General features: G+C 61.4%; 1 protein-coding gene and 2 long non-coding RNA genes across 6 annotated transcripts; 1 reads left to right on the forward strand and 2 right to left on the reverse strand.

Moving 5' to 3' along the window:
- LOC124505131 (uncharacterized) lies at nucleotides 1–1,916 on the reverse strand. Its single transcript, XR_006960565.1, has 3 exons — nucleotides 1,494–1,916; nucleotides 1,152–1,252; nucleotides 1–791 (listed from the first exon to the last, which is right to left on the reverse strand). It is a non-coding gene; the product is annotated as an uncharacterized LOC124505131 (long non-coding RNA).
- Nucleotides 1,917–2,938: 1,022 nt separating this feature from the next.
- GRK2 (G protein-coupled receptor kinase 2) lies at nucleotides 2,939–22,141 on the forward strand. Of its 4 annotated transcripts, none has more exons than XM_047070027.1 (22): nucleotides 2,939–3,122; nucleotides 10,111–10,311; nucleotides 13,323–13,399; nucleotides 15,163–15,236; nucleotides 15,349–15,450; nucleotides 15,573–15,647; nucleotides 15,773–15,834; nucleotides 16,565–16,616; nucleotides 16,891–16,982; nucleotides 17,363–17,462; nucleotides 17,557–17,635; nucleotides 17,725–17,855; nucleotides 18,143–18,237; nucleotides 18,312–18,419; nucleotides 18,619–18,685; nucleotides 18,967–19,067; nucleotides 19,610–19,676; nucleotides 19,756–19,851; nucleotides 20,060–20,222; nucleotides 20,379–20,515; nucleotides 20,629–20,739; nucleotides 20,850–22,141. In XM_047070027.1, exons 1-22 carry the CDS (start codon nucleotides 3,010–3,012, stop codon nucleotides 21,012–21,014), a joined length of 2,268 nt encoding a protein of 755 aa, XP_046925983.1. In that variant the 5' UTR covers nucleotides 2,939–3,009; the 3' UTR covers nucleotides 21,015–22,141. The 4 variants fall into 4 exon arrangements, with proteins under 4 accessions (XP_046925983.1, XP_046925982.1, XP_046925984.1 ...); XM_047070026.1 differs by having other exon boundaries at nucleotides 2,941–3,122; nucleotides 20,626–20,739; XM_047070028.1 differs by lacking the exon at nucleotides 10,111–10,311 and having other exon boundaries at nucleotides 2,943–3,122; nucleotides 20,626–20,739.
- LOC124504591 (uncharacterized) lies at nucleotides 10,071–13,683 on the reverse strand. The gene is made up of 2 exons (XR_006960491.1): nucleotides 13,348–13,683; nucleotides 10,071–11,329 (listed from the first exon to the last, which is right to left on the reverse strand). It is a non-coding gene; the product is annotated as an uncharacterized LOC124504591 (long non-coding RNA).
- Nucleotides 22,142–24,173: the final 2,032 nt, after the last annotated feature.

Raw genomic sequence — 24,173 nt, forward strand, 5'->3', positions numbered from 1 at the left:
GTGGGGTAGGAGGAGGGGAGGCCAGAGGCCTCCTGTGAGGCATCCTTGTGTGCCTCTGGCCCTGTTCTGCCCCCAAACTCTATATGCAACGTTGGGCTGAGGAGCTCATTCGTTCAGTCCCTCATTCATTGATCGAACAGACTATGCCCTTCTGTGTCAGGTCCTGTGGTGGGCCCTGGGGCAAAAGATGAACTAGGAGCATCAGTCACACTTGGAGACTGTATGTACGTTGTCTTTTCTCTTTTCCGTCAGCATATCCAACATCAGGATGCCTTTTCCAATTGATACAAACATTTAATAAAGCTCCACCCTCCCACCCCCTTCAAAAACTTGATACATTTTGCAATTGATGATGTTTTCAAATCAAGGAAATAGGTGCTAAGAACACAATTGGAGATGTACACAGTTTGGGGTCAGGGAGGCTGGGGGAGGTGGGTCTTTTCTTAAAAGGATGCGCAGGAGTCAGCCAGGGAAGAAGGCCCACAGAGCGCTTCTGGACACGGGAAAGAACAATGGCACAGAGGTGAGAACGGGTGGGTGGGCAGGTGCAGAGAATGGTGACAGTACAGGCAGGAGAGGGGAGCAGGGTCCAGTCATCCCCGTTCCTTGACTTAAGGAACTTGCTCACCTGATCTGCTTTGAGTAGAGGTGGGCGGGGGGGTTGCCTAGAGCACCCAACCCCCATCCGCCACTCTCAGCAGATTCCAAAGTCCCTAGTAACGCCATCAGGTCTAGATTTGGGAGAGGCGTCTCTGGTCAGGGCCTGCATCAGGGTAACAGCCATGGGGATCCTGAGAAGGGGACAAGTTTAAGAAGATTCTCAGGCCAGGGGCACCTGGGTGGCGCAGTCGGTTAAGCATCCGACTTCAGCTCAGGTCATGATCTCACGGTTCTTGAATTCAAGCCCCGCGTCGGGCTCTGTGCCGACAGCTCAGAGCCTGGAGCCTGCTTTGGATTCTGTGTCTCCCTCTCTCTCTGCTCCTCCCCCACTCATGCTCTGTCTCTCTCTCAAAAATAAATAAATATTTAAAAAATTAAAAGAAGAAGAAGAAGAAGAAGAAGAAGAAGAAGAAGAAGATGATTCTCAGGCCAGACAAGAGAGTGTGGCGAGAGATTCGGCCAGGGGACGAGGGAGTTGTTGAGGATGATACCTGGAGTTCTGACTTGGGGATCTGGGTGGATGGTAGTGTTGCCCACTGAGAAGGGACCTTGCTATTCCTGATGTCCTCTGGTGCTGACCTCAGACGGTAGCCTGAGAAATGCACAGAGAGGGGCTGAGGGGGCACTGCTTTGCCAGAGGGTTCTGGTTACTGGCCTGAGGTTCATAAACTGGCATGAGGCAGGCTTGAGTCCCATGTGCCCGGGGACTAGGAAGGGATCTTGTCATCTTGGAAAACAGAGAGAGGCTCTATAGAGATAGAGGGCGCTGCTTTGAGACACATGGACCTTCCCTCCCCACCCTGAGTGTTCTCCGTACAGTGAATTTCCCTTACCAGGAACCACTGAGACTCCTGTGTCCTCCTAGGCTGAGAGAGGTTTGATCCCACGTTGTAAAATCATGATGATTCCATTAGATTCCATAGATGGGATGGGGTGCAGGCCAAGCACAAGCTGGTCCAGGAAGGGTGGAGGTTGGTGCAGGGTCCTTTATCCTCGTGGAAATCCTTGGTCAAGAGTTGGGTCTAGAACAGAAGGGGTGGGGACTGGAGCTGGCATAGACCTGGAGTCTGACTGCAGTTGTCAAGTCCCAAGTTCATGGTGACCTGTTAAGTGTTCTAGGTCTAGATTGGGTCCCTGGTTGCATTGGATGTCCTGGTCCTGGGTCCATGTTGAGAGTGAGTTGTTGTTGTTACTTTGTTTTGTTTGTTTGTTTGTTTGTTTGTTTTGAAAGAGAGAGAGAGAGAGAACAGAGGGAAAGGGAGAGAGAGAATCTTAAGCAGGCTCCACACCCAGCTCAGAGCCCCATGCGGGACTCAGTCTCACAACCGTAAGATCATGACCTGAGCCGAAATCAAGAGTAGGACGCTTAACCCACTGAGCCACCCAGGCACTCCCATGTTCAGAGTTCTTGATATTGGGTCTGGGTCTGGGGTTCGAATCAAGGTTGGAGTTAGTAACCAGGATGGGACCAGTGTTTGAGATCATGGTCCTAAAACTATATCTGGGGTCCTGTGGGGGGTCTGGGGTCAGTGTCAAGGTCTGGGTGTGGAGAGAGCCACGGGGCTGTGACCTCCGGTCACAGAGTCTAATGCAGTGGTCTAAGGCAGTGGTCCGAGGTCCAGTCCTGGGGTCCTATTTGGAGGCCGGGCTCAGGAATGTCGTCGAGGACTAATATCAGGTCAGACACTTCCACCAAGATCCAGAAGTCAGCGGTTACGTCCGGCGTCTGAGGTCCAAGTCCGCGAGATCATGTTCTGAAGTGCCAGTCTGGCGTGAGGGCCACGGTCTGTTGTGGATTCTGAGGTCCGAGTCAGGATCCGAGCTGTGGTCAAGGTGTGGGTCCGGGGTCTTCTTCGGTCCCGGGTCCCGCGGCGAGTTCCAGGTCTGGGGTCAAGGGCCACGGCCCAGGCCCGGGGCGGGGTCAGGGTCGGGTCTGGGAAGGGGTCCGCGCGGCCAAGGGGGGTCAGGCTCGGGCCAGCCCGCGCGGCCTCCAGGGGGCGCCGCCGCCCGCCCGCCCGCCCGGCCCCTCGCGGGCTCGCTGGCGCTGTGCGCGGCAGGCGGGGCCGGAGGCGGCGGCGGCTCCGGGGCGCGGGCGGCGGCGGTGGCGGCGGCGGCGGCGGCGGCGGCCCGACTGCAGTCCCGGCGGGAGCGGAGCGAGCCGGGGCCGGGCCCGAGCCGGCGCCATGGGGCGGCGCCGCCTGTGAGCCGCGGCGAGCGGAGCCGCGGGCGCCGAGCGGGGCCAGGCGGGCGGCGGCGCCCGAGGCCGACGGAGCGGCCGGGCCGGGGCCGAGCGCGCCGAGCGGAGCGGAGCCGAGCCGAGCGGCGGGAGAGGCCGCCGCCGCCGCCAAGATGGCGGACCTGGAGGCGGTGCTGGCCGATGTGAGCTACCTGATGGCCATGGAGAAGAGCAAGGCCACGCCGGCCGCGCGCGCCAGCAAGAAGATCCTGCTGCCCGAACCCAGGTGAGGCGGCCGCCGGCCGGGCCCGCTCCCCGAACCCGGAGCCCGCGGCCCCAGACCACCCCGCCGCCGGCCCCTGACCCCCCCCCTCCCCCCAGTGCCCCGTGCCCCGGCCACCGCTCGGGGCTCGGCCACCCCGACCCGACCCCTCGGCCCCAGGCCCAGTGCACCTGAACCCGGGGCTTCCCGGCCCCGCCGGCTCCCCGGGCCGCGCAGTGCCCCCTGCCCCACTGCCTCCCTTCCCTTCGTACACGCTGCCTGCCCTCGCCCCCGGGGGCCCCGCGCTCCTGCCTTCTCCCACAGGGGCCCCGTGCTGCCCTTCATGCCCCTCCCGGCAGCCCCTGGTCCCCGTGGGGTCCCCTCCTCTACCTGCCACCGGCCACCTGGCCTGACTACATCCCCCATCCCTGAGCTTTCCCGACTCCCGGCACCCCGCCTTGGGGTTGCAGCACCCCCACTCCTAGCCCCCTCTCTCTGGTCGACACTTGCGTGAGGTTTTGCGGGAGGCAGCAAGTCTTCCTGGTCTTCCCCCACCCATCTGGAGGGTCACTGGCTTGGGGTAGGGTTTAAGAGTGCTTTGGGGGCCGGGGTGGTGGTGGGGGGGAGCAGGGTGTGGCGCGCGTGCCCCAGCCCAGCGGGGGAGACACCCACTGCCCCTCTCCCCTCCGATGCCTCCTCTGGCGGCCCTGCGTGTGGTGTCCCGTGGCTGCTGTTTGCCAGAGGATATCCCGGCACCTCTGCAGCAGCTGGACCACGGCTGCCACCTCTCCGTGAGACTATTGATGTCACTGCACCCGGTATCAAAGTTGAAACTGTTCAGGATGTAGGCACGTTCTCTTCAGGATATGGACCGTTGCTGAGGTTTGGCCAGCATTTTATGGCTCCTAGAGTATTTTCCCATCGTGTGAGCCGCACTGCAACCTGTCAGCAGGTAGGACAGGTGCAGTTTTGTCTCCACCGAACGGGTGGGGAAGCAGAAGCCCCGGAGGTGAGCGGCTCGCCCTGTGTCACAGGTAGTCCAGGCTGGCGCCTCGCCACCAGATCAGGGCTTCTGGCTTCCACGTCCACGTCATGTCTACTACTCAGGCCTGAGCCGGGGCCTGGCTGTTCTGCATCTGCGACAGCTGTGTGCCCACCACGATTGCTCATGCCTGAGAGCCGGCATGCTGGAAGCCTGGCTGGCCTGGGAACCTGGGCCTGTCCTAGCTGTCACGTGACTTTGGGCAAGTCCCTTCCCCTCCGCTTCTGGGCCTCGGTTTTCTCATCTGTGAAATGTGGGTAGCGTGAAACAAGGGTCGTGACCCCATGGCGTCCTAAGCCTTTGAAGCAGAGCGCAAAGCTGGGGGGAGTGCCTTGGCTACATCTCCAGCACCCTTCTCTGTGCCCTGTTCACTGGGTTTCGGATTGACTGAACACCAGGCCTGGGAGAGGAAAATTGGTCTGCATGTTGAAAAGGCCGTTAGGGCCCGTTTTTTTCTAAGACATTTGCAATCAGATTTCTCAAAACAGGAACCAGGCTGACTGTCAGCTGGGGGCTGTCCAGGGAGCAGCGACAGTTAGAACAAAAATGAGTTCAGAAATGACAAAGCCACGAGGGAGGAAACGGGGGGGAGTCAGCCTCTGGGGCTCACAACGGCTCTCCTTGGTGGCTGTGGCCTCGAGACCCTCCTGCAGGTTGGGGCTCTGCAAAGTGTCAGGCAGAACCTTTTCTGGAACTCTCTGTGTTTGGGTAATCTCTCCCCAGAATGCATTGCTCCCGATGGGGCCCCGCCTTGGGTTGGCCCTGCAGGTGTTAGAACCCTGAGAAATGAGATGTTCCTCTTTTCCTGTCCCCTTTACCATCTGTGGTAGTGACGACGCTGATAGGAACGATGGTGGAAATTATAACAATTTATTATTTATTATGACATCTGTCATCTCAGTTGATCCGAAAACCAACCCGTGAAGTTGGCACGGCCATGCCTCACGTGTAGCAGTTGCTCAAGAAATATCAGGACCGGGTGATGTCTGGAACCAGGCTGTGAGTTTTAGGGGAACAGCAGGAGACCAAGACCCAGGTGTCATGGCTTCTCATAGGGGGTCGCCATCCAGCAGCACAGCGTTGGACAGAGGCACCACTGCTGTGAGATGGATAGAGGCTCCCGCAGCGCCCGTCGGTGACCTGAGGCCAGGCCTCTCCTAACGGAGGACATGCCAGCCTTTGCGTTTAGGCTTCGCACACCTGGTGGTCGGATGCCTCCTGCCCTGGAAGGTCACGATGACTGTGTCTTACGTTTGCCTAGCGCTTCCCAGTTTGCAAGATAGCTTTTACTCCAGCTGATTCTTTCCACAACTGTGGGAAAGCAGGGCCCCGAAGGTGGTATTCTCCCGTTTAATATTTGGAGCAACTGAGGCCCAGGAAGGGGAGGAGACTTAGTCCCAGAGGCGAGCTGGAATTTGAACTCAGGTCTCCGGACCTCCTGCTGTGCTTCATTTCCTCCACACAACGCTGTACCCCCGCTGTTCTCCCCTCTGGCACCCCTCGTCTGGGTCGCCGTGGTCTGGGGGTTGGCCTGGAAGCGGCAGGGCACAAGGCCCGGCCCCTGCCCCGTCATCTGGGACAGAATGGAGCCGCTCTGACAAAGCTAGTACGCGGAGGAGGCAGCTCCTGCCTGGGGTCACGTCTTCCCCTCACCCACAGGGTCAGGGTCAGGAAGAATGGCCGTGGTTCGTCCATGACGAGATGCCATTTGGAGACGTTCCCACCTTGGGGTGGTCCGTCTTGGCAGCCTGCCTGCAGCTGGTGCCCAGGTTGTGGCTTGGCCGGGAGCTGGGGCTGGCATCAGCTCTGACTTGTCAGGGCCAGGAACAGGAGCTGTTGGGCAGGCACAGTGCCACTTTGAGTTGGCACAGGGTCCTCCCCTTCTGTCACCCTATAGAATCTGAGGGAACAGACCCATTTCTCGACCTCCTCGTGGAAGGAGGCAGTGTTGTGTGGCTGGGAGACAGGAGACCCGGCTTGTGATCCTGCTGCGATCCCAGCATGTCCCTTCTCCTGACCGCACCTGTCTCTGTTTTCCCTTCGGTAAAGCCAGGGCCCGCCCCCCCAGGGATGACCTCGCAGTGCTCCTTCAGCCCTCGGGCCTGTGGTCTGTGCTTCTCCCCGATGGAGCTGCTCTCCCTCCACCAGCAGCGGTCCTGTAATTACTGTCATTTGCTTAATATGACCACGGAGGCCGGGTGTAATTAATCTCTGGGCTCCTGGCTCAGGAGCCTCGCTCAGGCGGTCCCAGGAGATGCCCCTGCCCTCCCTGGTGACGGTGGCAGCCCCAGCAGCAGATTGTCGGAGCCGGGTGCCTCTTGCAGCCTCCCATTTTCTCAGCTCTTTCCTGGTCCCTCCCCCACCGTGGATTTCCTCCTTCCTGCCCTTTTCTGGCTTCCCTGTCTCCCAGACCGGGCCACTCTTCCTCTGCTTCTTCGTTCCTGTTAACTCTTTGCCTCCAGGACTTCCTGCCCACGATTTGTATGGGGGGGGGCGGGGAAGGGGTGCAGGGGAAGGTTTCCTCCCTTCCTCCTCCACTTCTCCATCACCAGCAAAACGCTGTTTATTTCCAGCCTTTGTCCCTCACCCAGAACTTTCTACCCCAGCGGTAGCTCTCCTCCTCACTCCCACACCCCGCCAAACAAGGTGATCTTTTCAGCAGTCATTCCCTCTGGGCCTTTGAAGCCCCTCCTTTGCTCAGGAGTGGGTCTCTGGGACGTCTGTTCCCATCTGCGCTCCTCTCCGTGCCATGGGGTTTCACATTTTTGCCATTAAGTTGCTTGCCCGCCCTCCCGCTGTTCCCTCAGTAAGTGGATTTGAAGGGAGCATGAGCATTATGGGTTGGAATCTGTGCAGGGGAATCTGGGCTCTGTCAAACCAGGAATAACGTGTCCTATTAATGCACGATCAATCCCTAGTAGTAAATTCCCGGTGACGTCAGGTGTAGGCACTCTGCAGCGGCGCTTCCTCCCCGCCCCGGGCACCCAGGGGCTGCGCGCGCACGGCTGGTGCTTCCAGGATATTCTGCTCCTGCCTCGGAGCAAACAGCCAACGCCAGGAGCACGTGAGAGTCTTTGAGGATCGCACAGCCTCCCTCACACCTGCCCCTTCCTCCTGTGGCCCCAAGGGGCCACTGTGCTCTGTTGGTCACGTAAGACAGAGAGTTGTGCTCAAGTTATCACTGATCTGTTTCAAGTAAGAGATACTGAAAATGACGTGTTTGGCTGCAGCTTTTTTCTAAATAACATTCCTTCTCTGCATCTCTGCTGCCTCGAAGGGTGGCATCTGTGTTGGCAGAGGAGCAGGGTTTCAGAAGCGAGTTTTCTGGTGTAAAAGTGTTAGCAGCTCTGTCTCTGAGCGGGGCATTCTCTGACTCTGGAGGCCACCCAGGTCGGGGTGGACAGCCCCTTCCTGGGAACCACGGGCCCCGGGGCCCCGGAACTTTGTTCTTGGTGCGTTTTAACATAATGGTAGTAAATTGCAGGGTGTGGTACTCAGGTCATGTTAGCATAGAAGCCGTGACATGTGACAAGGCCGCCAGAGAGCACCCCCCTCCCCCTCCCTCCCGCACATCCCGCAAGGAGCCGCGTCGTGGCCACCGCACTGACTGTTGGGAGCCTGGGTGGCTTGGGCGTTTGCGCGGGGGGGGGGGGGGGTGCTTGTGTGCATGCCACCTAGTGCGTGTCTCTTTCTCTTCCCTGGGCTTGGCCTTTCCGGGTGGCCTTCAGGGTTGGTCTCTCCCACTTGGTATGCGGCCCTGTTCTCGAGCTGAGGACACTGAGCCCCAGGGCAAGTCATTGAGAAATATTAATAAGAAGCCCCAGGGGACTTCCTCCTCCTGCTGCCACCTCAGTGCCAGGTTTCCTGGAAATGCCACGGAGGAGCCGCTGCCACAGCCACGGCCTCTGCTCCGCCGGCTCGTTCACTGTCCTCTCCCAGAGCGTGGCTATTCAAGGCGTGGCCGTGCCAGACCCACCAGGCCCTGCCGCCCCCGTGCCATCCTGCACCGTCCTGGGCTTTCACAACTCTGGCATCCCGGTGACGCCCCGGCCTGCCAGGTGCCAGCCGAAGCTGCCCGTAGCCCGCCGGGCTCCCAGGAGAGATGCTACCCGCTGCCCACAGCACTGGCAGTGGACGGAGGGGGAGGCAGCCGGGGTACAAGTCCGGGGTCCTCTGCAGAGCTTGCAGGGGAAGGCCCCTGCCTGGCGAGTCGCCTTTTCTCGGGGAGAGTTGGACGTTTTCTGGCTGCTGTCTCCATGTGGGATGCTGGGCAGGCCACTCAGCTTCCAGCCTAGATTTCCTCACCATCAAAACCAAACAAGCGCGTTTGCCCCCAGCCCTTGCTCGTCCACACGAGCTGCCGTCTGTGACCCTGTGTGGGAGTCGTCCGTGAGGGCCAGGATCGGCCTCTGTGCCACAGAGCAAGGGACCTTGCCTTTCTTCTGAACCGTGTGGTTCCAGAAGGCACCGGAAGTTCTCCCCCACAGCCCTCACCCCCTTCCTGCCTGCCTGCCGTCCTGTCACCCCTGCCCACACTCCGGGCTGCGGGGGAGGACGCGCTCTCCCCCTCAGTGTCAGGCTTGGCCTGCTCCTGGGAGCGGCTGGGGCCGAAGCGAACAGCCCTGGCCGTAGGCAGCAGGCCCTCCTGCCACGGGGCCCTTGCTGCTTCGTCAGGGGCTGGTATCAGGTTCTGTCCCCGCCCCCCTCCCCCCACCCCCCGCCCCCCACCCCTGGGTCCTCAGGCTGATGAGCATGAGTGTGTGAGGCTGGTCTGTGAGCCACTCACCCGGCCCCAGCCCTGGTCAGAGCTCGCCAGTCAGGAGGCCTGGCAGCAGGCGGCACCCTCTGAGGATGTGGGAGGGTGTGGGGCAAAGACCCAAACGAGACCAAATAGCTTATGATCATGTTCTAGAAGAGGTGCAGTCTGGGGGATCCCAGCGGGAGGGCTGCCTCCAGGAGGGGAGCTCTCACAGCAAGCTAGCGTCTTAGGACAATTCTGCTGTGTCCTCTCAGGCTCTCTATTTTTTTATTTTATGTATTCATTTTATTTTTTTTAGAAATTTTTAAAAGTTTATTTATTTTGAGAGAGAGAGAGAGCGTGTGCACACACACACACACACACACACACACACACACACACACTCACACGCATGAGGTGGGGAGGGGCAGAGAGAGAGAGAGAAGAGAGAATCGCAAGCAGGCTCTGCACTGACAGTGCAGAGCTGGACTCGGGCCTCGATCTCACAAACCATGAGATCATGACCTGAAACCAAACCAAGAGTCTGTTGCTTCACCGACTGAGCCACCCAGGCGCCCCCTCAGGCTTTTCAACTGGCCAGCGCGGTGGTGACAGTTCAGAAATTTGTTGACGTCCTCATTTCACAAGTGGGCCAACTGGACGGTTAAAGTCTGTGACTTGGCCTGGCCTCCTCCACGGAGGGGACTTGGGGAGAGCCGTTTGGAACTCAGGCGTGGGTGTCCCCCTGACCGCAAGAGCCAAGGCAGCCAGGGGCCCTTCCCCAGAGAGACTGAGCGTCTGAGGGTCCTTCTGGCGGGGAGGATGCAGGCGTCTGGCTGTCCTGACAACCCAGAGTTGGTCGGGGAGCCACGTGCTCCTGTATGTCGGACTTGTTGGCCTGGGTGGGGGCAGAAATGCTGCTCTGGGCTCGTCGCCACCCTAGACTCTGCCAGTATCAGGGAGCGGGTGTTGGAGATGAAGGTGACCCAGCCCAGGAGGCCACCACTGCTGCCCGTGCCAGCCTGTATTTGCCACCCGGCGGGAATGTGCCCCATAACACGTTTTTCTAAACTACCGGCTCCCTTGGCCACCAGCCCCATGAGAACAGACAGGAAACCCCAACGCTGTCGCTTTGGGGACCTTCCATTCAAGGCTTTGCTCAGTCCAATCTTGTGTTTGGATGGGGGGGCGGTTGTTTATTTTATTTAGAAAACTTTTTTTTTCTTTTTAAGGAAGAAAGTGAAGTGCTGTGGGCTGGGAAGAGAGGCGTCCCATGCAGCTCCAGAGGGGAGGCGGGGTCTGGCCACCGGTGCCCCACTTTCTGCTTTCTCCTGGGCTGACCCCACAGCAGAGCCACCGGGAAGGGAGAAGGCTGGGCTGCAGGCTGGCTCCCTCGTCCACGGGCCCTCGGGGAGAGGGCATTTCCCTGGAGGGTCCGGTTCCCAGCCGTTCTGGGGGTCACCGGGTCCTGTGATGGGAAGCGGGGGGTGTTCCCATCACGCTGCCTTCCCTAAGCTGGTGTCAGCCACGCCGATTCCCAGGAAGCCAGTTTGGGGCTCAGGGGGGCTTCCCATCTGGATCTGAAGCATCTGGACATCATCCCGCTTGACTGCACCTGACCTCCATCTGACCACTCACCTCCGTGGGGGATTGACATTTTGTGATTCCCCCGCCCCCCACTTTATTACCTTGTCCATCCCCTTCCATAGACCAAAATGTCCCCAAACACGGGATTTGGGTGCAGACATGGCGTGCCAAGAGCTGAGCCAAGGGGTGGTGAGGATCCAGCCTTCCTGTTCCACGTTACAGGTGAAATCCAGGCACTTGGCCCTTACAGAGCCCCAGGTTCCGAGCCCCTAACTCCTGGCTGCCTGGTCTCAAGACCCTGCCGGCCCTTCGCTGCCTTGCCCTGGGCCCTGGCTGCTATGCTGCACCCCAGCACGCCCCTGGCCTGCCCTCCTGTCCTCCAAAAAGGAGGTCCTAAGCTCTCCCTCACAGGAAATGAGGGGCTCTGGTCTCTGGGCTGCAGGCCCCAGGGCAGGTGTCTCTAGTTTCTGCCGTGTGTGAGCACAGAGCAGGCCTTGGAATCAGGCCTCGCCTCCCGAGTGCCTGTGAGTCTCTGTGGGTCCCCTGGGGCTGGGGAGATGTGTTCTTGATGGTGGCTGGTGGAAGTGAGCTGGCATGTGACGGTCAGGAGGGGAGACGGTGCCGGCCTGGGTGAGGACCACATCCTGGCCTCAGCCCCTGTCCACTGCAGAGGGCATCCTTGCTTTCCTGAGGGAACCAGCTCTGAAGTGGCCACCACTTTGGCGTGGGGCCACCAAGCCACTGGCCCTCAGCTGGGAGCTCCGCTCTCGTTGGTTGGAGTCGCAGGATAGGGACACGGGAGGGCTGTCCTGGTCATCAGCACCCTTCTTGCTGTTGGAGGAGGTCACGGCATCTTCCAGCCTTCTAGGGTGGGGAAGCAGAGGAGGGAGTCATTTAGATAGCTCTAAATTCTCCTGTTATCTTGCGTGGCCTTTCCTTGTGTGGCTCAAACTCGAGCGGAAGCCTGGGGGGAGTGGAGCCTGGGCTTCCGCTCAGACCGTCTCAGAAGGAGAGTGCTGAGCAGAAAAGGGCAGGAGTCCCCCCGCCTCCGAGCATAGGCCCAGCGGCTGGGCAGCGTCCGTGGGCCACACTGGCCCTGCCTGGAACGTTCTCACCTCAGACACCTCTCTCGTGGGCCAGACCATTGCAGGCCTGGGCTGCCGTCCCGCTGGCCTGGTCAACTCCTCTGCCTGCCCGATGGCCCGAGCCTGCTCGCACCCAGCCCTGTTTCTTTCCCTTCTTACTGGCCGTCCCTCTAGTGTCTCACTACCCGGGCTTCCTCCTGTGGGGCCTCCAGCAGACTCTGCCTTCCCTGGACTGAGCTTCCCAAGCGTCCCTAGCCGAGCTCCCTCCTGCCTGGGATAGCCTCTTGCTCACCTTGGCCGGGTCTTCCCCTGCTTGTCCCCACATCCACCCACCTGCCCTGGGCTTTGCCACCTGTTGACATCCTGTTTGCACTGAGGAACCCAGTGAAGTTCCTCCTCCACACAGCCTCTCGTGATGGCCCAGAACACTCTTCCCTTCCTGAGTGGGTCCTGTCAGGCTTTGTCACACACTGTGTCATGTCTTAGAGCCACGCATGCAGAACTTGCGCCCTGGGAGGGCCTGCCTGGAGGTCAGGGGTACGTGGTACCTTCCAGTAGAAAACGTGCAGCAGGCCCTGGTGACCCGCGCTGGGCTCCAAGAGGGATGCAGGGCCACAGAGCCCAGACTTTCTGATTCTGGTCCTCACCAGCTGCGACGTCTTCCGTCGGTGGCCTGCCGGTGGCCCCACATATCCTAAGGGCCTTGTGAGCATTGCCTGGCTCAGGTGTGACTGCGCAGCTTGGTCCCCGGTACAGGCAGCTAAGAGTGTTCCTCGGGAGCCTGAGCCAGTGGAGGCGTGACAGGCAGGCCGGCAGGGCTGGTGTACAGGTGACCCAGGAGCGGGGAGGAGGGGACGGCAAGGTCTGTCTCGGGCACAAAGGATAGCCCCGTGTCACTTGCCCAGACAGCCCTTGGCGTTGAAGGTGAGCTTTCCGGGTGGGGACCGTTGGGTTGGGCTTTCCATGGTCACAACGGCCAGCCTTTCCCTTGCTGCCCTCCCAAGCAACCCAGGGACAGAGGGGCATGTTTTTAATTCAGATGTTAGGAACACAGGAGCCGGGGCTTGGTTTTTGTTTCGTCTTGTTATTACTGTGTAAAAAAACCTGAGGTATAATTCACATAACATAAAATTCATCATTTTAAAGAGTGCGGCCCAGTGGGTTTTAGTACAACTCTCACCCTACCTAATTGGGCAGCTCTCACCCTAATTCCAGAACATTTCCATCACCCCCTACCTGTTGGCAGTCACTCCTCTTCTGTGCCCCAGCCCCTGGCACCCACTAATCTGCTCTCTGTCTCTGTAGATTTGCCTGTTCTGGACATGCGACATAAGTGGCATCATAGAACTGGGGGCCTTTTGTGACTCTCTTTTTTCGTTTCGCTGCGTGCTAGGGTTCATCCATGTCGTGGCATTTCTGTATATCAGTGCTTTGTCCCACCTTACGGCCGAGCAGTGTTCCGTGGTAAGGATAGGCCCCATTTTGGTTACCCATCATCTGCTGATGGTGAGGCCCGGCTTTTGAGGTTTGGCCAGGTTCCCGAAGCCAGCATGAGGCAGTACTGGGACTGGACTTCTGAGCAGCCACCTGCTGGCCTCCCTAGCTTTTGGGGACAGAGCCCAGGTGGGCAGGCCCGAGCTGGTAGTTTGCCTTCTTGGAGGGAACAGTGACATTCTGGATCCCGGGGGGAAGAGGCAAGGCCAGCAGGCCTGGCAGGAGCCCCGGGGGCTCCGGCTCACTGAGGGCACCCCCCCACCCCCGCTGTCTTTCAGCATCCGAAGCGTCATGCAGAAGTACCTGGAAGACCGGGGCGAGGTGACCTTTGAGAAGATCTTCTCCCAGAAGCTGGGTGAGTACGAGGTCTGCCAGCCCCAAGGACTTCCCGCCACCGTCCAGCTGCCCCGGGCCTGGGGCGAGGGGGCAGGAGGACCCTGAGGCCGCTCTCCTGCCCCCACCCCAGCCGGCTGGCCTCTGTTCCCTCCCTGGAGGTCTGGCCTCCCATCTGATGGGGCAGGATTGTGACGAGCACCCCGCGTCCCCCGGGATGGTGACCCACTGTGCCTCCCAGCCCCTGGCGGTCAGCCCCGGGAGCCCCGTGAAGGGGGTGGGGGCCCAGCAGTCTTCCAGGGCGGCCGGGGAAGTTCCTCCTTTGGGTTTTTGTTTTTGAGAGTTGCAGCTTCCCCTTGGCGCAGGCACAGCTGCTGCGGGGCCGTTGGTAGAGCTGACAGGAAGGGGCGGGGCCCTTCCTGTGGCGCCTGCCGAGCTGTGGTCTCCCGCCCCCGCCCCCATGGGCCCTCTTTGAGAGCAACCTGCTTCAGTGGCCCCTCGAGCCTCCTCCTCCAGTGCCCTTGTTTTACAGTGCCGCTGCTGCAGCACTGGCCCACGGGGCAAGGTTGGGTTGGGGTGGTTCCCGGGAAGCAGGCTTCAGGCACACACAGCTCTGGTTCGGCCTTCCCGAGAGGAGAGCAGGATCTCAGCTCTGAAGTGGGAGTGGCCTGGCCTGGCCTGGCAGGACCAGGCATTGGAAGTCAGTGTTGGGGAGCCAGTGCGTCAAAAAGCACAGTTTGGGTCGGCCCCCTGCCTGTGCCGTGTGACCCTGGGCACGTGGCTTTACCTCTCTGAGCCTGTTGGTGTCCTCACCTAGGAATTAGGACTCAGAAGCCTTGCTGCCCAGGACTGTTGGAGGGCCAGATGAGTTGGCCTCAGTGAGAGCCCCTTGCCCACTGGGAAACCCAGGTCACGAGTGACTCAAAGGCCAGGCCGCCTTTACCAGAAGTGACGGCTGTGTGCTCTGCCGGAGGTGTCCAGGCAGTGCCCCCAAAGAGGCATGGAAGCTATCTAGTGCGAGGCTGGTCACCCATGTCAGGCTGGAGGGAATGGGGACTGCCCTTACTTCCCCCTTGCTCTCCAGGGCTGCTCTGGGGCCGGGCCTCGGGTCCCCATTCCCTGGGAGGGGTGAGGCCTGGGAGCCCTTCCCATAGCTTGTCCCGCCTCTTACTTTCCCCAGTGGCCTCGGGCCCTTTGAGGCCCCACCCCCTGGCCTGTCTTTCCCAGCGCCTCCCAGCGGGTAGTAGAGCCGAACCTTCTGCTCGGCCCACCCGACAGGCCTCCGCCGGTGTGTTTCTGCAACTGTTCCTCAGGGCTGCTGTGAAAATCGGCCAGATACGGCGGGGGCACGATATGGGGCGTCCAGGGAGAGGGACGTAGGCCCCTTGGGAGGCTGCCCTCCTCCTTCCCGCCGTGCTCTGGCCTGACCCAGGTGGATCTGCACCCACACAGCCCGCCCAGTGGGGTGCGGTGCAGGCCCTAGATGGCAGGGAGAGGGCGGGGAGCCGGAGTCAGCCTCTGCTTCGCCAGAGCGCCCGGAGCACCCATCACATTCCAGCTGACATCTGGGGTTCTGGGAGACGGGCACCCCTCAACCTGAAACTGAGAATCTTCAGCTGGTGACAGCTTTTGGGGCGCCTCGTCCTGTCCCTGCCTGGGGCAGAGACCACCGCTGCTGCCTCCTTGGCCAGTTCTGCCCAGGGAGCCCCACGCCCACGCCGCCCGCCCTGATGGGAAGGCCAGCGAGGGGCGTGGCCCCCTGTGACCCAACACACTTGCTTTCAGGGTACCTGCTCTTCCGAGACTTCTGCCTGAAACACCTAGAGGAGGCCAAGCCGTTGGTGGAGTTCTATGAGGAGGTGAGGCCCCCGCTGCCTGCAGAGAGGGGAGAAGGTTGGGCTGCTTTCTTTCAGTCTCTAAGATGCCTGCTATTGGTGCCTCTGTGTCACCTGTGGGGATCTTGTCCTCTAGATCAAGAAATACGAGAAGCTGGAGACAGAGGAGGAGCGCTTGGCTCGCAGCCGGGAGGTCTTCGACACCTACATCATGAAGGAGCTGCTGGCCTGCTCACACGTGAGTGCCGCGGCCAGCCCGTCCCTAGGTCTAGACCCCAGCGCCGGCCCAGAGCGGCCTGGGGTGTGGGCAGAGATGCAGGGGCCCTGCAGAGGATTCACAGCCACCTCTGTCTTCTGCAGCCCTTCTCGAAAAGTGCCACTGAGCACGTCCAGGGCCACCTGGTGAAGAAGCAGGTTCCTCCGGATCTCTTCCAGGTGCGTGCTGGGCTTATCCCCGCTGCCTCCCTGCCCAGCCAGGGGCACCCTGGGACCGTTGAGGTCACGGAGCCTGGCCGGCTCCCAGTCTGGCTCAGTCACCAACCTCCAGCTTCTCCCCTTAGCCATACATTGAAGAGATTTGTCAGAACCTCCGAGGGGACGTGTTCCAGAAATTCATCGAGAGGTGAGAGCAGAGCATATGCGGGAGGGGCAGGGGAGGAAGAGGCAGCTCTGAGAAGGGGTGTGGATGGTGTGGAGGAGAGAATCCAGGCAGGCGGGTGCCTGGGCCCCGCCAACGGCCCCATGCAGGGACTCCTGAGAAGTAGGACAGGCTCCTAGCCGCCACCTCCTCCACAGTCCCACCCTGTCCTTCTTAGTGCCAGGCATCTCCGAGCCCCAGGGGATTCTCCCGGGTGTGAAGGACCACCTAAGCGTCATTCCTTCTCATGGACTGTTGAGCACCTTGCTGGGCCCATCTATGCTGAGAAGCATCAGGGCGGCACAAAAGGACACACCGTCTTCTTCTGTGGCCCCCGTGGCCAGAGCTGGCCTGGTGGGTGGGAGTTGCAGGCAGATTTCAGCTTAATGTGAGCAACAGCTTTCTCAGGGTCCCAGCTGCCAGGCAACGGAGGGGGAGTTTCACAGGGGTGAGTGCTGCGTCACTGGAGGTGTACAAGCAGGGATGAGATGAGCATTGTCAGGGATACAGTGGGAGGAAGTCCAGGTCAGACCGGAGGTCCTCTTTTCTAAGCTTATCTGAAACCCACTTGGGCCAGCGCTACTCCTGGGAGTCCAGGAGAGGACATCTGAGGTTCGGGACCCCAGACAACGGCAGTGGTGTGGGGTAGGCTCGCACCCAGCATCATTTTGCCCACTTTCTGAAGTTCACCTGAGCCCTGGTTCTTCTCTTACAGCGATAAATTCACACGATTTTGCCAGTGGAAGAATGTGGAGCTCAACATCCATGTGAGTGGGCCGGGTGGGCATGGAAGACCGCTCCCTCCCTTCCACCCTTCCCAGGGAGCTGGGCACCGAAGCTCGGCCAGGGCTGGGCGGGTCAGGGGAGCCTGCCCTTCAGCCCCCAGGGCGGTGGCTGTGGGCTCGGTGCCAGGATCCCAGTGAGGGTGGCTCAGGGCAGGTAAGTGCGTGGCGAGGGTGGTCCCGGGCCTGGGACTGGCCCCCCCGCTGCCTGGGTGTCTCTGCCCTGGGTGCTCTGACCCTGCTTGTTGCCGCCCCACAGCTGACCATGAACGACTTCAGCGTGCACCGCATCATCGGACGAGGGGGCTTCGGCGAGGTCTATGGGTGCCGGAAGGCCGACACGGGCAAGATGTGAGCGCCAGCTCAGCCAGTGTCGAGTGGGATGCCTGAGGGCGGGGAGGGCCCCCTGGGGGTGTGCATGGAAGAGCCGTGAGGGGATCGGGGCCCCCAGGTCCTACGTGGGCGGGTCTCTGCAGAGGCTACTGTCTCCCCCCTTTCTGTGTTGGTGCTGCCGCCCCCCACAGGCCCCCAGAGGCCCCGCCTCACCAGTACTCTCTCCTGCCTTCTGTCTTGCCTCGTCTCAGTGTCCAGTTCTCACCGCAAGAGCCCTGAGGACTTGCCCCCCCCCCGCCCCCCATGGACCGCCCCCCCAGACACAGCCCTGGGCTCTGCGCTGAAGGTGCGTGTGGACTGACTGACCAGCCAGCGCCCCCCCCCCCCCTCCCCACCAGGTACGCCATGAAGTGTCTGGATAAGAAGCGCATCAAGATGAAGCAGGGGGAGACCCTGGCCCTGAACGAGCGCATCATGCTGTCCCTCGTCAGCACTGGGGTGAGCCAGGAGGGCCCGGGCAGGTCACTGCAGCAGCCTCAGGTCCTGGAACCGTGCGCGGCCTCTGCTGACCTGGCCTCCCATGCCCTCCCAGGACTGTCCGTTCATCGTGTGCATGTCGTACGCATTCCACACGCCGGACAAGCTCAGCTTCATCCTTGATCTCATGAACGGTGAGTGCGCGGCCTGGCCCCCGGTGGGCCGCGGGGCTGGGGGCTGGGACAGGCAGCTGAGCGCCACCCTGCGGGGCTGCCTCCCTCAGGCGGGGACCTGCACTACCACCTGTCCCAGCACGGGGTTTTCTCCGAGGCCGACATGCGCTTCTACGCGGCCGAGATCATCCTGGGCCTGGAGCACATGCACAACCGCTTCGTTGTCTATCGGGACCTCAAGGTGAGGCTCTGCCCCCCCCTCCCCTCCACGCCACTGGCCCGCCTGGCCCAGAGCAGTGGCGTCTGGGACAGAGTCGGCTGGCTGCTGCCTTCTTCACCGGCCCCCCTACCCAGCCATTTTCTGGACTCCGGTTGTAACTGGGGAAAGGAGGGGAAGACCCCACCCGGGGCCTTGTCCCTGGACACCCACAACACTCCAGGGTGAGGACAGTGACCTAGCTGGCATCTTGCCTGGCCAGGCCCTGTCCTGAGTCACCCTTGAGGCTGCTCACTGGGCTTCCCCCACAGCCAGCCAACATCCTTCTGGACGAGCACGGTCACGTGCGCATCTCAGACCTCGGCCTGGCCTGCGACTTCTCCAAGAAGAAGCCCCACGCCAGCGTGTGAGTGCCCGGCCCCCCACTCTCCCTTCCCGCACCCTCCGCCAGACCCTCTCATGGCCTCCTTGCTCCCACAGGGGCACCCACGGGTACATGGCCCCTGAGGTCCTGCAGAAGGGCGTGGCCTACGATAGCAGCGCTGACTGGTTCTCCCTGGGCTGCATGCTTTTCAAGTTGCTGCGGGGGTGAGTGGGCCCTCCCCGGCCGGCGGGCGGGACGGGACAGGGAAGAGCTCATCCCTAGTCCAGGTAGGTGTCTAGGGGAGGGGGGCTACAGCTGCCTGGGTGTTAGGGCGGCACCATCCCTGGCTTTGGATGAGGATCATTGTCGCTCCCTGCCTCGGTTTCCCCATTCCTATCCTCTGACCTTGTGCCTCTTGCCCAGGCACAGCCCCTTTCGGCAGCACAAGACCAAAGATAAGCACGAGATTGACCGCATGACATTGACAATGGTGAGTGTAGGGAGGCTGGGTGGAGTCCATGGGGGGCGGTCACCGTGGGGATGGGGTCTCCTGTGCGTGTCAGGGTCATGGATTCTTGGTTCTCACCAAATAACAACAAACTTGGGCCACTCATCCTTACTCTGGCCTCCTGCCCCAGAGGCTTCCCATCCCTGTGTTGTCAGAACAAATGTGCCCGCTGGGGGCAAATGAGGAAGCTGGGCCCTGTCTTTCCCTGTGCCGGGGGCCAGGTCCCATCCTCGGACCCTGCCAGTGTCCACTCCTCCCCGCAGGCTGTGGAGCTGCCCGACTCCTTCTCCCCCGAGCTCCGTTCCTTGCTGGAGGGGCTGCTGCAGAGGGATGTCAACCGGAGACTGGGCTGCCTGGGTCGAGGGTGAGTGCCCGGGACCAGGGCCAACTGTCCCAGGCCCTCCCTCCCTGCCAGGCCCTGGGTATTTGGGCATGCTGCTAGGCTAGCCTGAGGATGAGGGCTGTGTCCCGTCACTGGAGCCCCCTCCTGGTGCCAGCCTCTTTTGAGGGGTTCACGGGTTGGGAGATGGCCAGCCCCATCCAGTGTTCTCAGGGGACGGGGCTGCCTGGCGCACAGCTGCCGGAGCTGCTGGGGGACCGGCTTCCAGAAGGGCCCCTGTAACAAACGTGGCGATGATAATGATGATGGCAACAGCTTTTTGTGTTTATTAAGCATTTACTAAGTTGTTGGGCACGATGTCGCAAGACTTACAAATGTGAAAACTCCCAACGGCCCTATGGTGTGGGAACCGTTCTCCCCATTTTAGAGATGAGGAAACAGGCTGAGGTTTGAGGAACCTTCCCGGGGTGGCAGAGCCAGAGAACGGCGGCAGCAGGAGTTAGCCTGGGCCACCTGCTCCGGCGCCCAGGCCTCGCCCCCGCCTGATGACCCACATCTCCCCACAGGGCCCAGGAGGTAAAGGAGAGCCCCTTCTTCCGCTCCTTGGACTGGCAGATGGTCTTCTTGCAGAAGGTACCAGCCTGGGGCAGGGCCAGGCGGGCGCCCTGTAGCCCCTGCCTGGTGCTGATGCCCAGCCTGTGCTCTGCTACAGTACCCTCCCCCGCTGATCCCCCCTCGAGGGGAGGTGAACGCTGCTGACGCCTTCGACATTGGCTCCTTTGACGAGGAGGACACAAAAGGAATCAAGGTACCGGGCCTGCCCTGGCCTCTCACATGAGCCCTGATCCTGGCCTGCAGGGCTCTGTCAGCCGCTGGGCCTCAGGCTCCTCCTCCCCAGACGTGCCTGGGAGGGTGGGGGGCCGTGTGAGACCAGACCCCCTCCTGCCTGGGAGCCCTGGGGCTGGGCAGGCCTGTGGCTGATGGATGGATGTCCCTGCCCTGTCTACTCGCTGAAGTTGCTGGACAGTGACCAGGAACTCTACCGCAACTTCCCCCTCACCATCTCGGAGCGGTGGCAGCAGGAGGTGGCCGAGACGGTCTTCGACACCATCAATGCCGAGACTGACCGGCTGGAGGCCCGCAAGAAAACCAAAAACAAGCAGTTGGGCCACGAGGAAGGTGAGGGTTCGTAGCTGCCGTGGGCACCCACTGGGCAGTTTGGAGATGAGAAATCGGCTCAGGTTTCGGAAAGCCACCGAGGTCGCTGGGAGGCCGAACCAAGGATCCGGCCCCGGGCGGGCCTGGCTGAGCGCGCCTCTCACTCTCTCGCGGCAGACTATGCCCTGGGCAAGGACTGCATCATGCATGGCTACATGTCCAAGATGGGCAACCCCTTCCTGACGCAGTGGCAGAGGCGGTACTTCTACTTGTTTCCCAACCGGCTGGAGTGGCGGGGCGAGGGCGAGGCCCCGGTAAGGAGCGGGCTGGTGCCCGCGGGTGCCGGAGGCGGGGTGAGTGCCCGGGCCGCCAGCCCGCGCCGCGTCCTCACCGCCCCTTCCCGCCCCTCCCGCCCGCCCTGCAGCAGAGCCTGCTGACCATGGAGGAGATCCAGTCTGTGGAGGAGACGCAGATCAAGGAGCGGAAGTGCCTCCTTCTCAAGATCCGCGGCGGCAAACAGTTTGTGCTGCAGTGCGACGTGAGTGGGGCCAGGGGCCGGCGGCGGGTGGGGCGGGCTGGGAAGGGAGCCTCGGGCACCCAGGCCCCCCCCCCCCCCCCCCCCCGTCTGACGGCCCCGGGTGCCCGCAGAGCGACCCTGAGCTGGTGCAGTGGAAGAAGGAGCTTCGTGACGCGTACCGCGAGGCCCAGCAGCTGGTGCAGCGCGTGCCCAAGATGAAGAACAAGCCGCGCTCGCCCGTGGTGGAGCTGAGCAAGGTGCCGCTGGTCCAGCGCGGCAGTGCCAACGGCCTCTGACCCGCCCGCCTTTTATAAACCTCTAATTTATTTTGTCGAATTTTTATTATTTGTTTTCCCGCAAAGCGGAAAAGGTTTTATTTTGTAATTATTGTGATTTCCTGTGGCCCCAGCCTGGCCCAGCCCCCAGGGGGGGCCCGCTTGCCTTGGCTCCTGCTGCCACCGACCCAGCCACTGTCCGGCCGCCCTCAGCCCCGACCCTCCAGGGGCCTCCCCTCCCAGTGTCTTCCTGTGGGTGGGAGCAGGGGGCGGGGGGGAGCAGCAGCCCCTGCAGCCCTCCTGGCCCTTCTCCAGGGACGATGCCGCACCGCGTTGTGTCCCCTCAGGCTCTGTGCCCACAGCACAGCGGGGTGGCCCAGCGTCCCCCACCCCAGGGGAGGCCGCAGCACAGGGATACTACTTGAATTTTCCCACCGAAGCCCCTCCCGTGACAGGGGCACAGTCCTGCACTGTCCTGTCCTCCAGCCAGTCGGTGGAGGAGGGGCCCATTATCTCCCTGACCCCAGGGCCCGGCCACAGTGACTCGAGCTCTTGTGCCCCTGCCCAGGAAGAGCCCCTGTATCACTGGCCGCCTCCATTCCCACATTCCCTGGACACTGAGGGACTCTGGCATTGGCAGCAGGTGCGGCTGCCCTCCCTGCGGTCCCCCCTCCCTCCCCCGCCGAGCATCCGGGCTCAGGGACCACAGAAAGGCAGCTGTGGGTTGTGTCACACTGGCCTAGCCTGGCCCTGAGGTCCCCCGCCCCCCCTGGGCTGGGCGAGGCCTCATCTGCCTGGGACCATAGGTGACCAGCTTTGACGGGCCGGGCAGCACAGTGAGAGGGGCCAGGCGGGGCCAGCCCTCGCCACCCTGGGCTGGTCAGTGTGCCCCCCCGCCCCGGGCTGTCCAGCCCCATAGCCCCACGTCCCGTCAGTGCCACTGCCCACAGGGCGCCACCCCCGCCCGCCGCATGCCCCCTTGTGCCAGTCGCGCTGCCGTGTGTGGTGTCGCGCCCCCTCCCCCTGGGGCTGGGTTGGTGCACCCTCCCTTCCCATCTACTCCCGGGGGCGCTCCTTTGCCGATTTTTGAATGTGATTTTAAAGAGTGGAAAATGAGACTATGCGTTTTTATAAAAAATGGTGCCTGACTTGACCGTGTCCGATTCTTTTGTGCCCAGTGACCATTTTCAGCCACCGCTGGGCTAGGGCCTGAGGAGAGAGGGTATTGGTGGTGCCAGGTCCCCTCTGCTGCCACAGCGGACATCAGGGCCAGCCTGCCTTGGCCCAATCCCTCCCCGGGGTAGGGCGGGGGGCTCCACGCCTCCTCTCCCGCCCCACCGGCTCATCCTCCCACACAAGGGGAAGAAGGAAGAGGGGCTTGGTGTCACATTTGGACTGATCGGCCAAGCACCTCAGCTCGCCAGGCATTGTGCTGAGGACACCCTTCGGGCAGTCAGGCACCTCTGCCCTTGGGGTCACGCAGTAGCCTCTGGGCCCTTGGACCGCTCTGGCTTTGGCCTGCCCTCTTGCCCTGCTGTGCAGCCCCCCAGTAGGGGTTCCTGCGGCCTGAGGGATCCCCCAGCACTTGGTCTCTCCCCGGAGGCTCTGCTCAACCTCATTTTCCCCACATACTTGCCCTACAGGCCCATGTGGTGATGCTGGTTGCCGCCCCTTCCGTGCTGGACTCTGCTGGGCAGGGCTGAGGGGCCCACAGCCAGAGCACAGCACGGCAGGTGGAGAAGGAAGGCTGCTGGGGGTAGAGGCTGAGACTTGGGAGGGAAAGGCCTTTGAGCTAGGCCTGCAGCACTGGGGTGGGGCGTTGGGGAGGATGTTCCTGATGGAGGAAACGGCCAGGCAGTCAGGAGTGCCTCAGGTTGGTAGGAGCACTGTGGGAAGGAGCCAGCCCGGGAGGCCCTGAACACTAGGCTAATCCTGGCCCAGAGCCCAGCGTGCACTTAGTGATGAAGTTGGAAATGGATGTGGGGTCTGAACTTGGCTAGGCTCTGGGAAGTCCCTTGAAGGCTCTGGACGAGCTGCATGATGAGGGCCGGCTGTAGAACAAGTCACTGATTTCCCAGCACATGATGCATGGAGGGAGGCAAAGGATAGGGGGCAGGGAGGCCAGATGGGAAGAACACTGCCCACCAGGAATGGGCTGCACCTGAGGACAAGAGAGAGGTAGGAGTCTGAAAGGGCACACAGGGAGGTCTGGGGCATGCCCAGCCTTACAACAGGCAGTGAGTGCAGCCTGGGGAAAGAGGGTGAATGTGACCAGATCTGGTTTTAGTAATGCTAATGGGACAGCATGGGACACCAGGCATAGAGATGTCCCATGAGAGTCCCATGATGACTGATGAAATGCAGTCCTCGGGGTGGCATCAGGGTGATTAGAAACAGGCTTTCAGGCAGGGAGAAAGAAGCCTGACTTGGGGGTTGAGAGGGACAAGGGGTCCTGGAAAAGGGTTGAGAAGACAATGGAATTAGGATTCACAGGCTGGTGGGGAGTTGTGTTCAAGACTGCAGAAATCGGGAGAGGCTGGGCCTGAGAAGTGCTGTTAGATTTGGGTTGAAAAGGTGGGGAAAGGGAGGAGCCCCTTTCAAAAAAGGTGGAGGTGAGAGAGGGCTGCAGCGGGGTGGCCAGCAGGGCCTGATGTAGAGTTCCGGACCTTCAGACGCCTTTGAACTGCTAGAGAACCAAGGACATCACAGTGACCCGACAATACCACAGGGTGGGGTGGCAAAGTGATCCCAGATAGCACAGGAGCCACCTGGCCCCAATGAGAGGGCAGGGTGAAAATGGCAACCTGACCCTCCCAGCCCAGAGATTCAGCGCAAACTTCTAGGTTAAAATACGTAGTCAGTCATTTTACAAACCGGGAGACTGAGACCAGAGGATCAGCCTTGGCCAAGCCTGGCGGCTGCCTCATCACCCACCAACACCAGACCCCAGGCTAAGTCTAGGGTAACAGTGCCAGAGTTCAGGCAGCTAGCTGAGGCCTGCACCCCAGTTCCGGTGTGGGTTGAGGGACCGGCCCTGATTTCGAAACTCTCCTTCCTTTCCCGACACTGGCAGCACAGTGCAGCCTCTGCAAAAGGGATCTGTGCGGTGGGCGAAGGCAGCCATTTACGGTGGGCAGTCCACCAGGAGAGGTCTGACTCCAGCCAGGCCCACTGCCCCCA

The sequence above is a fragment of the Lynx rufus genome, unplaced genomic scaffold (assembly GCF_022079265.1).
Source record: "Lynx rufus isolate CCGP_SWC_20201006 ecotype Redwood Valley unplaced genomic scaffold, mLynRuf1.p SCAF_9, whole genome shotgun sequence".
Lineage (NCBI taxonomy): Eukaryota > Metazoa > Chordata > Mammalia > Carnivora > Felidae > Lynx > Lynx rufus.